This window comes from Carica papaya, chromosome 2 (assembly GCF_054855325.1).
Source record: "Carica papaya isolate Zhongbai chromosome 2, ASM5485532v1, whole genome shotgun sequence".
NCBI lineage: Eukaryota > Viridiplantae > Streptophyta > Magnoliopsida > Brassicales > Caricaceae > Carica > Carica papaya.
Genome location: NC_142310.1, coordinates 36,760,078 through 36,771,937, shown reverse-complemented (window position 1 = coordinate 36,771,937; position 11,860 = coordinate 36,760,078). Strand labels below are relative to the sequence as shown.

Genomic DNA, 11,860 nt, shown 5'->3' with positions numbered 1-11,860 from the left:
TGCTGCGACAGGGATCATCATCATCATCACATGGTTTCCAGAATTACATTTCAATCCTGCAGCCTGGATTCTCATCACATAGTATGAATTGGGTACCAAGTCAGCTGGGAGGTGGAAATAGTGGACTTCCTTCTGGAGGTAATACTATACAAACTCGATTTTCTCATCCTATAGTAAAGTAGGTGATCCATTTACAAGTTTCAGAACATAAACTAAACATGATAAGTTGTTTATATTTTGACATTTCTTCGTCTGTCATTTGGTCAGGTATATTTCCATTTGGATCTCAATTGCCATCTATTGCAGAAGATGAGGAGCTGATGTTGATCCTAGCAAGCTTTAGTCAAGACATTCCCCTTGCAGCAGAAACACTTGAGGGCATTTTCAATCAAGGCCCGCATGGCAGTTTAGTTCCTCCACTCTTTTCAGATAATACATCCTCTCATGTTCCTCCAGATGGTAATCTTCCTCCCCCTACTAGCCAAAGCCAAAACCAAGATATAACTGATCACCAGAGCTTGCAGAACTTGCTTGACAACGAAGAAGCAGATACTACTGGTAACAGCAATGACCCAACACCAGAAGAAGTTGAGCAGTTTTGTGAATGGCTGGTGAAGGTTTTGGTTGGGGACGAGGAATGATGTTGGTGACAGATTTTTATATCGTATTATAGATAAATAAATCCAAATAGACTCGCAAAGGGGACTATGTGTCTCCTTGGTTTTTATGTTTATTTTATTAAGAATTTTCTGAAAGGATTTTATCTAGAATGATTGACAAACTAGTTTCTTGTTCATTATAGCAGATTGTTGTTGACAATTTCTCGGGCTACATGTAGTTTTTTTATAATTTGCATGTTTTATCTGGATGATATGATGTTAGAACAGGTTTTTCATTGAAAATTAGTATTCCAGATGAAGGAATACAGATTACAGCATATCTTATGAACTTGGATTCTAAAGAGGAAAAGGATTCAAGTTTTAGCTGAGTTTCTGGGGAATCATTTTCAGGGCATGAATCGGAAGTAAGTAAATGGAAGAGGTTATGTTGTTGCTGCCTGAGTTCTGCAACATTGACAACTTATTCTACTTATTCTCATTGTGTGATAAAATGATGACGAATCACTGGTTAGATTTTCATGATTGACTTAATGTTCATTAGTTTATGCATAGTCTTGAACTAATGATTTATAAAGAAGATTACATGAATATGATTTGAAATTTAATCTAATCATGATCTCCAAATTCTGGAATCTAGAAAAAGATTCTTCTCCTAACTGGAGACTGTTACACACTTCGGAGACTTATATCTCTACCCATGCAACATCATTTTAAGTTTTGGAGTTTTCTTTAAACTAAGAACTCCAACATAGTGGAAGTGTACAGAATCAAAATTAAATGGTTGAAAGAATCATTGTACATTATCACTGCCATAAATCAATATAAGCTACATATACATATGCAATTCAGGTATTTATGTTGGTTATAGGACCTCTAAACCAATTCCGAGCACTAAAGATCCAGGAGAAGACGGTAAGAGTAAGCAAGCCACCAACTGCAACAGGAGTGTAGTTGAGTGTCTGAGCGGTAATGGGGTAGGCTACAGGCAGCGAGAAGAGGACTGAGATGGTCACTACCCATAGAACAGCCACCCAACCAACTAGAATCCCGTAGCGTCCCAAGTTGAATGGCCCAGGGACAAAGGATTTCCGTGCCAAAGTCACTCTGAAGAAGATTGGAAGGGCATAAGCAATGTACAGTCCAATAGTTGCTATAGATACCATAGCCTGAAATGCCACTATGCTTCCAAGAGACTACAAGACATTACGAGCAAATAAAGGACAGAATTAGAAATTGAATGAAGAACTAAAAAGTAAAGCACAAGATGGAATTAGGATTCAATTCCTGATGAGGTCTCAGCCAGCATCAGGATTAACATGACTTGGTCTTGAACCCAGTCCTATTCTATGGTCACTTAGTTTATCTCATATTCAATGTTTATTTTACTTGCAGAACAGATTTTCCATTAACATGTCTTGGTAAATTTTTCACGCACGCTGAGAAAAAGAAAGTAACCAAGATACTCTCAAACTGAGATAAAATAGAGATAAAGATGTGCATACAGTTAGTGCCATGCAGAATGATATAAATGCAGAGAGCCAAACTGCATTTATAGGGACCTCCTGGTTGTTGACTTTATGCCAGAAGGATGAGAATGGCATGGCTCCATCTCTTGAAAATGCGTAAGCCATCCTGATAATGGATATTTCATCATCATTAGAGACTGACATTACTAGGTGCTCCTAGTTGTAAAGCGGAAAATGAAAAGCAGTAAACATACCTGGAGTTACTAGTAACTGAACTCATTCCACAGAAAAATATAGCAACAGCAACCACACCTAAGCAGATAACTCCCCCAACTCCACTGCCAAATCTATTCTTGAATGCTAGGAAAAAAATTTCAGCAATTGCATAACCACCAGCATCGTTATCTTCACTCAAAAGGAACGGGATGTTGGTAACTGCGAATGTGATACCAAGTAGGTAACCCCATCCAAAAATTATGGATATTCCAATAGAACTAATTATTCCTTTTGGTCCATTCTTATCAGCACTTTTGGTTTCCTCTGTCTAGAAACGGAAATTTAAGTGAAGGGATTATAATTTTTGTTTTGAATCATAGGATCAACTCGTAATTGGTTAGGGGAAACGGGATGTAATAGAAAGTATTGGAGAAAATATATTAAAAAAAATACTAAATTCCAAACCAGAAGGTTTATTTTGGCATCAAAATGTTTCAAGTGTACTAGTCACCATGTAAGTAGACGGTTTATTTTTTTTTTTATCAAAAAAAGCTTATACTACGATTTGGCGAGATGTAGAAAGTTTCAATGAGCAATCAATAAGAGGAACGTCCTCTAAAACCATCGGAATTAGCATGACATGATAAATTAAATCCAGGGATACTTTTTCATAATATTGGCTCTTCAACTTTTCACCAAAAATGTACCTTGACTTCAAATAGAAGCTTTGTATTTTCGTAGAAAAATTCAAGCTAGCCAGCTTTTCCAATTGAAGCAATAGAAAGATAAACTCACCATATGGGCAGATGCATCATACCCGGTAAGGGTATACTGACTCATTAGAAGTCCCAAAACAAATATATAAGCTTTACTGCTAATTCCATCACCATTATCAGTATTGAAGTGTGTGAACACAAACTTGGCACTTGCCCTCTCCGTAGCAACAGAAGGAATGAGTATCATCAAAACCATAACTCCTGAAAATCCAAAGAAACACTACTTATTCCATAGGGCATTCTCTCAAGAACAATATACAGAACCGATGCCGGTTTTAATCATACCAACAAGATTCCATGCAGCAGCCAGTTGTCCAAAGAAAGATAACACAGATATGGGCAGGCTGTTAATTGCAGCATGTAGAAATAGAATTCCTCCATGGAAACCAATAACGACATATTTAGATGCCTCATATCCGCCACCATTTTTTCCTCCTGTGCTAAGGAGAATAATCACCTGGATCAGCTGTGCAAGAGAGAAATCTACACTGGTTGTAACAGCCCACTGCATATGAAAGATGATACTCAAGGATTTAAGATTCATGTTATTCCATATAATACACAAAACAAATTTCAAGTGGGACTATCAGACTCTGGATACTGAATTATTACCTGACCTACAATATTAAACCTGAAAGCAAATAAAAATGATAAGGGTTAGAAAATTTGTTGCAGGAAGGACAATTTTTTCAGTTCAAGAAAACATGGAACTTTTAGTTCACGAAAAATAATGAAACGGCAGTAGATTTCATACTATGCTTTTAACAGAATTGTACCCGTGGAATAATTTAGTTGGGTTACTATTTCTCTTAAAACTTATATAAATCTATACGTACGTATCTATTTACATTTACAGGACTAATTCCAGAAGCAGATAATATTATAAAAGAAAGACCCAATTAACAAAACAAGCAAAAAGAAAAATCATCAAACACGCCCATCAATGAAACAGAACAAGACCAAATGTTTGGAAAAAAGAATCATCCATCATAGATCCAAATTATAAAAAGAAGAGCAAATGGGTAATACAAGAATTACCAGCCAGTCATCCAAGAGGCAAAAGGTGCCCATTGTGGACCAGCAAGCTTTGCACTCCAGTAGTATAGACCACCGGAAGTAGGGTAAGATGAACAAATCTCCGCCATAGACAACCCAACAAACATGGTGAACCCACCGGCAATGAACCATCCATAGACCAAAGTCACCGGCCCGCCAAAGTTCAGACCGGTATTGTAAAGCGTAGTGATTCCAGTAAGCACCGATATGATCGAAAACGAAAAGGCAAAATTGGAAAACATCCTGCAAATTGTTTCAATCAAAACCCAGAAAACCCCACGTAACTAACTATTCACTCTCTGCTGGGAAAAATCGTTCATTATTGAAAACCAAAGTCTAACTGTAAAGGTAAAAACAAGAACTGGGTTGTAGAGAAGTTTTACGATAAATCACGCTTGAGCTCTTGTTTGTAACCAAGCTCCTTGAGCCTGGCCTGGCCTGAATCAACCAAAACGCTACCATTTTGAACTTTGTGCGTAGGGAGATCCATTTTTTCTCCTCCGACAGCCATTTCAACAGACAGAATGACTCAAAAAATGAGGAAGAAGGAGAGAGAGAGAAAGAGAGAGGGGGGGGGGGGGGGAGAGATTGTGTTATGTCAACCCAGGTAACCAGTCTTCTTGCTTCTCCCGATTTCCTTCTTCCTTCGACTCATACGCATACGTTGATTATGAGTTTAACACGTTTCTTTATTCTCTAATGAAAGAGAAACAATTTCCAGGTCGGCATTGACGGAAACACTCATGAACAGAGTGTGCAACAAACTACATTCCTTGGCTTTTCTGCGGTCAAAATGAACCACCTAATACATACTCAGAGAGACGAATTCAAGATTTGCCACGTGTCCCCATTTTCCCACCCAACTTCAATATTTCTGTTAATCACAGTTATCTTCATTTTAATATTTTTAATTATATAAAATAATATAATCGAAATTCTTAATTATTAATTTCTAAAAATTATTTTATTTAATTAATGGAGAGATTCCCGACATACGAAATTATTAACGAATCTTTAATTTGAATAATTGATGCACTGGAGATAGGCCTCCATGTGAATCTTTTTTTAATTATTTTTTTTTTTTACATTACCCTAAAAAAAAAATTAATAATGTAACAAAAAATTAGAATAAATTAATATAAAAAATTTTTATATGAGCTATATTTATAACAAAGGAATTTTGTTTATAAATATTTTTGTAAGTATTTGAGTGCCCAATTTATTTTTTAATATTATTAATATTCAATCTGAATAAATTTGACCTTTAGTGTTCATAATTTAATATAAAAATAAAAATAAAAATATTTGTGAAACGTCACTTTCGTGGGGTGCTACTAAATACGGCGGATCTATTATTGTAGGTATGGGCGGAGTGGACCCCACAGGATCATGTGATTCGTTGGAGCACTTTTCTTCCCTTGATTCTCTGGTTCTCGGTTTGAACTATCTCCGTAGAACTGTTCATTTGGGCTGGACTGGATCGGGTCAGACCCGGGAGGTTGTAAATATATTTTGGGTGGCCCAGCCCGGTGTATGCGGGTCCTATTAACTTTGTGGCTAAAATAAACTCTCTATATTATTAACTTTGTTAAAATTAATTTTTAGGTCAATTTTTAATCAAATTAATTTGCATATTTTTTAAAAATATTTGATTCACTCTCAATTGTTATTACTATTAAATTACGTGTATCACGTATTAATTTTAACTGCATATCATACTTTTTAAATGGCTCTTCTGTGACTTAAATGTCACGTAACATCTGACATAACATTTGAAAAAATTAGATGTAGATCGGTCTGAATCAATTCGTAAATCTAAATTTATGAATGGTTTGGAGCTCGAAGTTTCAAGTTCGTCGAGCTCGAATTGCATGTTAACTAGTCTAACACTCCGTAACTTTTTATGTAATAGAGTTTCAAATACTGAATTTAACTGACGATTCTAAAATAATTTTTGATATCTGATCTCTTCGTTCCCGATCGAAAAAAAAAATAGCTCAATTCAATGGTGGAAGTTTGACAGACAACTTCAAATATGGAATTCAAAAGTATTAATATAAGAAATGATATTATGAAGAAAAAAAATCCCTCCAAATCTCATTTTCCTCTATTTTCCTCCCTTTCTCACTCTAATTTTCCATCACTTTTTGTCTCTATTACCACTTACTTTGGTTTCCTTTTCTTTCGCAAACTTTTTAATTTGCGAAATCTCATTGATACTTAAAAAGTTCTTTGCCTCAACCTTTCCCTCCACCTCATGCCCTTTTATTCTCTTGTCTCCTTCGAGCACCTCCTCTCTTCCATCATGAATGAGAATAAAAATAAAGACTAAGATATAACATCAAAACAGAGATGGGTCGGTGTTGAGATGAAAGAAATCAGTGAAAAAGACAATAAAAATACAGTAAATAATAGTTAATAGTGTTGAAAATTATTTTACGAACCATCTAAATTGTCTTACTAATAAAATAATTACTTTCAAATCTTATTTAATAAATATTTTTCGGGTCAATAAATTTATCTTTATTATTCAATTATATTTGTATTTTTTATTTAAAAAAATTAAATATATATCACGTTTGATATAAATTTAAATTTTTTAAGTATCATTTTATATATTACATGACATTTGATTAATGAGATGGTAGATTAATATTAATTATTAGTAGTATAAATCAATTTTTTTTAAAAAATATTTATATAGAATTTTATTTGACCGATGATTAAATTATGAATTAATTAAAATTACAAAAGGTTAAAAGCGTAATCATCATTTTTGTCCCAAGTGTCCAGCACCAATATGAAACGATACGACGAGCAGCTGGGCGCGAACCCCGCTGGCCATTTTTCATGGCAACTCTTCTATTGCTCCCCGGTAACTCAACTCGCTAATCACCTAACAGCCTACTACAATGTCCTTTTATGGCAAAGCGACGCCTCATGGCAGAACCCCTACTCTCTCTTCTCTATTCAGCTCCCCATTTCACCAACTCAGCAACATCCTCCTCGTGGCCTCGCTTGCGAAAACCCTTGCGAAGTCCGGCACCCGCAACCTCGACCCCGATTCAACACCTATCACTGAGTCTCTCGTCCTCCAAATCCTACGCAGGAACTCCCTCGATCCTTCCAAAAAGCTCGACTTCTTTCGATGGTGTTCGTCTCTCAGGCCAAACTTCAAACACTCCGCGTGCACCTATTCTCACATGTTCCGTACTGTTTGCCGTGCTGGACTTCTCGAGGAAGTCCCTAGTTTGCTGGGTTCGATGAGAGAAGATGGTATCGTCGTTGATTCTGGGACTTTCAAGACTTTACTTGATTCTTTTACTCGGTCGGGTAAGTTTGATTTTGCGCTTGAGATTCTTGATTACATGGAGGAGTTGGGGACTAGCTTGATCCCGAATCTGTATGATTCGGTTCTTGTTGCTTTGATTAGGAAAAACCAGGTGGGTTTAGCTCTGTCTATATTTTTTAAGCTTTTAGAGACTTGTGATAACGGCGGGGACAACTGTGATTTGGCTGGTGGTCCATTTCCTGGTTCGATGGCGTGTAATGAGTTGTTAGTTGGGCTGAGAAAAGCATATATGAAGGCAGAATTCAAGGTGGTATTTGATAAATTGAGGGAAAAGAAGGGGTTTGAATTTGATACTTGGGGTTACAATATATGTATTCATGCGTTTGGTTGTTGGGGTGATCTGGGTACTTCTCTGAATTTATTTAAAGAGATGAAGGAGAAGAGTTTGGTTTCTGGGTCAGTTGGCCCTGATTTGTGCACCTATAACAGCCTCATTCACGTCCTGTGCTTGGTTGGGAAGGTGAAAGATGCTATGATTGTGTGGGAGGAACTGAAAGTATCTGGTCACGAGCCTGATGCATTCACATACAGAATAATTATCCAAGGATGCTGCAAAGCATATCGAATGGATGATGCAATGAAAAATTTTAGCGAGATGGAGTGTAACGGGTTTGTTCCAGATACCATTGTGTATAACTCTCTTCTGGACGGAATGTTCAAAGCAAGGAAGGTTGCGGAAGCATGCCAATTGTTTGAGAAAATGGTTCAGGATGGGGTTAGGGCCTCTTGTTGGACATATAACATTCTGATTGATGGATTGTTTCGGAATGGAAGGGACGAGGCTGGATACACCCTGTTTTGTGACTTGAAGAAGAAGGGGCAGTTTGTAGATGCTGTGACCTACAGCATTATTGTGGTAAAACTAAGCAGGGAGGGGCTGCTCGAGGAAGCTTTGCAGCTAGTCGAAGAGATGGAGGCTAGGGGTTTGGCAGTTGATTTAATCACAATAACGTCGCTCTTGATTGGGTTTCATAAAAAGAGGAGATGGGATTGGACTGAGCAACTCATGAAACACATTAGAGATGGCAATCTAGTGCCTAGTGTTCTCAAGTGGAAAGCCAATATGGAAGCTTCAATGAAGAGTCCACAGAACAGGAGAAATGATTATACCTCAATGTTCCCTTCTAAAGGTGATTTTAGTGAGATTATGAATCTTTTAGGTTGTTCAAATCCAGATGTTGACACCAAGCATGACGTGGAAGATGGTGGAATTGACAATGAGGAGCCATCATCGAAGGAAGGGGATCAGTGGTCATCATCCCCATATATGGATCAATTGGCAAAGCAAGTGAAATCCAGTCACTTCACTGCAGCATTATTTTCTCTAAAAAGGGGACGAAGGGTTAAAGCAGAAGGGATGGATTCTTTCGATGTTGATATGGTGAACACCTTCTTGTCCATATTTTTGTCCAGGGGTAACCTGAGCTTAGCTTGTAAGTTGTTTGAGTTATTCAGAGATTTAGGTGTTGACCCCACGTGTTACACTTACAACTCTATGATGAGTTCATTTGTGAAGAAAGGCTATTTCAATGAGGCATGGGGAGTGCTCAATGAAATGGGGGAGAAGGTTTGCCCAGTGGATATAGCAACATACAATGTGATAATCCAAGGCTTGGGAAAAATGGGGAGAGCAGACCTAGCAAGCGCTGTTCTGGACAAGTTAATGAAGCACGGTGGTTATCTTGACATAGTCATGTACAACACCCTGATTAATGCTCTGGGCAAGACTGGCCGAGTTGATGAAGCAAACAAGCTATTTGAACAGATGAAAACGGGGATAAATCCTGATGTTGTTACTTATAATATCCTCATAGAAGTTCATAGCAAGGCTGGTCGACTAAAGGAGGCATATAAATTCTTAAAAATGATGTTGGATGCAGGCTGCTCTCCCAACCATGTCACTGACACCATTTTGGATTATCTGGGACAGGAGATGGAGAAGCTGAGATATGAGAAGGCATCAATCATATGCACTCGTAAGAATGATTCTTCTTGAAAGGTTTTAGAAGATACAGTTGTTTTCAGGTAAATCAGCAGCCATTGTATAATGATCACATGATGGGTAAAATCCTGTACTTCTAAACTGGACTTTTTAGCTGCAGTCAATGGCTTGCCAAGAAAGATACAGACAGATGACTCCCCCGAGTGAACTTTTCTTCAAATTACTTTCTACTGTTAAGATCATAAGCTCCAAGGCAATGCAAACTCTATCAAAATCTCTTATCCAGAAGAGCCTAAAAATGTGTAAGATAGAACTCCAGCAGAACATGCAGCCATCTGAATTCAGGATGAAAGCCATTAGGTAGGCTTCGCTTTTGATTCTCCTACTTGCGTGTGCTATTCTCTTCTTTTACATAAAAAAATAGGAGAATAATTGATGAGACATCCCTAACTTCTTTTGCTTATGCATGTTCTTTCTTTGTTTTTGCTGCCATATGTATTTATTGATTCTTTTTATTTTTTGCATATTTTGTTCAACTTTGCAGCAAAGAATCTCATGGCTTCATGAAGAAACTAGATTAAGAGCAAATCAAGGGTTATTATCTTGTCTGATAAGGATTTCATGCATCACAAATCAGAAGCAGAAAGTGTTCATGAAGAAAAACCTGAGAATTGTTTGGACAATGTTATTGGGGATGCTGATGTGGAGAAGAGAATCTACAAAATAAGATTTAGAAGATGCAAATTTGCAAAACTTCAATTGTATGCCAGGAGCTAGTGATATTGGTGAGGATAACATGGATATACTGGAACAGCTTAAGAAACTCGACGGAGTCTCATCCAGAGAATACAGGTAGTCAGGAATCTGAAATTAACAAAAATTTCAATCAGGATGAAATGACAACAAAGCAGCAAGTAGTGTGGATGGTACCAAGACTGATTCCACGAATCCATCAGCTTCTAAAGATGGAGCGCAGCAGAATGGGAGCCCTATTGGAACATTGAGCTTTGGTAAAGCATTGGTAAAATTGGGTCGACAAACTATCCTTAAGGAATCTTGTTTGCAGAAGAGAATGGAGGTTTCGTAACCATTGGAAGATTCAGTTGCAGATAAAGAATGTGAAAATTTGGTGTCCTGAATTCTCAGAGGACTTGATATAATACAAAATTAGTTGCTACAAGGGTGCAAGTGGAAATGGCAGGATGCATTTGATTAAGACCATTGCAAGTTTGAGGCCTTCAGTTCGAATTTCAGGAAGCCCTACTACGTATCCAGTTGTTCTATATTATTATGCTCGGGTTTAAGTGAGCAGGAGAAAGATTTTCCACTTCCGTATATAACATAACTTATAAGCAATCAGAACCATTTTCAGAGGAAACTCAGAACGAACCAGTCAAGAAAAAGAAGAAAGTGCGGTTCAGCTCATGTCTAGCAATGCAAGAGAAAAGAGAAAACATACCAGCCAGTGAACCAAGAAGCCAAAGCTCCCCAGTCATTGCCACAGAGCTTTGAGCTCCAGAAGTAGAGTCCACCAGAAGTTGGGTACGCAGAGCAAATTTCAGCCATTGATAGTCCCACCATCATCGTCATCATCCCAATTATGGGCCACCCCCATATCATCGTCACAGTCCCACCATATGTCAGCCCCGTGCCGTACATTGTCGTCAGCCCTGTGATCACAGACACGATTGAGAAGGTAACTGAGAAATTCCCTATTGCCCTGCACAGCACCCACAACATAACCAATCTCCGAGTTATATATAGAGACGCAGATACACATATATACGTTTATATGAGCTGGTGTGGGGAAGTAGAAGAGAAAAGATGACGTACGAGAGGCTGCGGTTAAGTTCTTGCTTGTAACCAAGCTGTTTCAAGCGAGCACTGTCTGAGGGAAGATCTTGATCAGGGTTTTGAAGAGGGAGATAGCAATAGGAGCCTGCATCTTCTGTGCTCATAATTTCACAGCTCTCCATTTTTTGACAAGAAAATATGAGAACCACTCTCTCCAACTAAAGATATATATGTATATATAAACATATCATATATGTTTATATATCTATATATATATATATATATATATATTATTCAAATCTAACTGTCAAGGGAACTACTGGGAGGGTTTGACAAGTCGCTAACCTGAGTGCGACGCAACCTATATTTATATTTATATGTAATAATTAGTCAATATTAATATTATTGCTTTATCTTAAAATATATAATTTCCTGTAAATTAAATTACATGGTCTACCAAAGTTAGGGCAGACAGGAACCACTCAAGAAGTAGCAATTTATTGGGATATTCTATTATAATAAATGTGCATTTATAATCAAATATATATATATATATATTTATTGAAGAATAATTTTAACCCATAAATTTATTATTTATAAATTGAAATGCCTTTTTGGTTTTGATAATCAATTGATTT

General features: G+C 37.2%; 2 protein-coding genes across 5 annotated transcripts; one reads left to right on the top strand and one right to left on the bottom strand.

Annotated features, from left to right (window-relative positions):
• Positions 1–1,369: 1,369 nt before the first annotated feature.
• Positions 1,370–11,457, bottom strand: LOC110825959 (bidirectional amino acid transporter 1). 3 transcript variants are annotated; one of them, XM_022056513.2, is made up of 9 exons: positions 11,262–11,457; positions 10,888–11,148; positions 4,117–4,377; positions 3,691–3,709; positions 3,364–3,583; positions 3,098–3,279; positions 2,341–2,630; positions 2,123–2,252; positions 1,370–1,813 (listed from the first exon to the last, which is right to left on the bottom strand). In XM_022056513.2, the coding sequence occupies exons 1-9, from the start codon at positions 11,402–11,404 to the stop codon at positions 1,466–1,468; spliced, it is 1,854 nt and encodes a 617-aa protein (XP_021912205.1). In that variant the 5' UTR covers positions 11,405–11,457; the 3' UTR covers positions 1,370–1,465. The 3 variants fall into 3 exon arrangements, with proteins under 3 accessions (XP_021912205.1, XP_021912206.1, XP_021912207.1); XM_022056514.2 differs by lacking the exon at positions 4,117–4,377; XM_022056515.2 differs by lacking the exons at positions 10,888–11,148; positions 11,262–11,457 and adding an exon at positions 4,518–4,999.
• Positions 6,955–11,650, top strand: LOC110825958 (Tetratricopeptide repeat (TPR)-like superfamily protein). Of its 2 annotated transcripts, XM_088214545.1 has the most exons (3): positions 6,955–9,511; positions 9,589–9,788; positions 9,973–11,650. In XM_088214545.1, exon 1 carries the CDS (start codon positions 7,047–7,049, stop codon positions 9,480–9,482), a length of 2,436 nt encoding a protein of 811 aa, XP_088070671.1. In that variant the 5' UTR covers positions 6,955–7,046; the 3' UTR covers positions 9,483–9,511; positions 9,589–9,788; positions 9,973–11,650. The 2 variants fall into 2 exon arrangements, with proteins under 2 accessions (XP_088070671.1, XP_021912204.2); XM_022056512.2 differs by having other exon boundaries at positions 6,955–9,788.
• Positions 11,651–11,860: the final 210 nt, after the last annotated feature.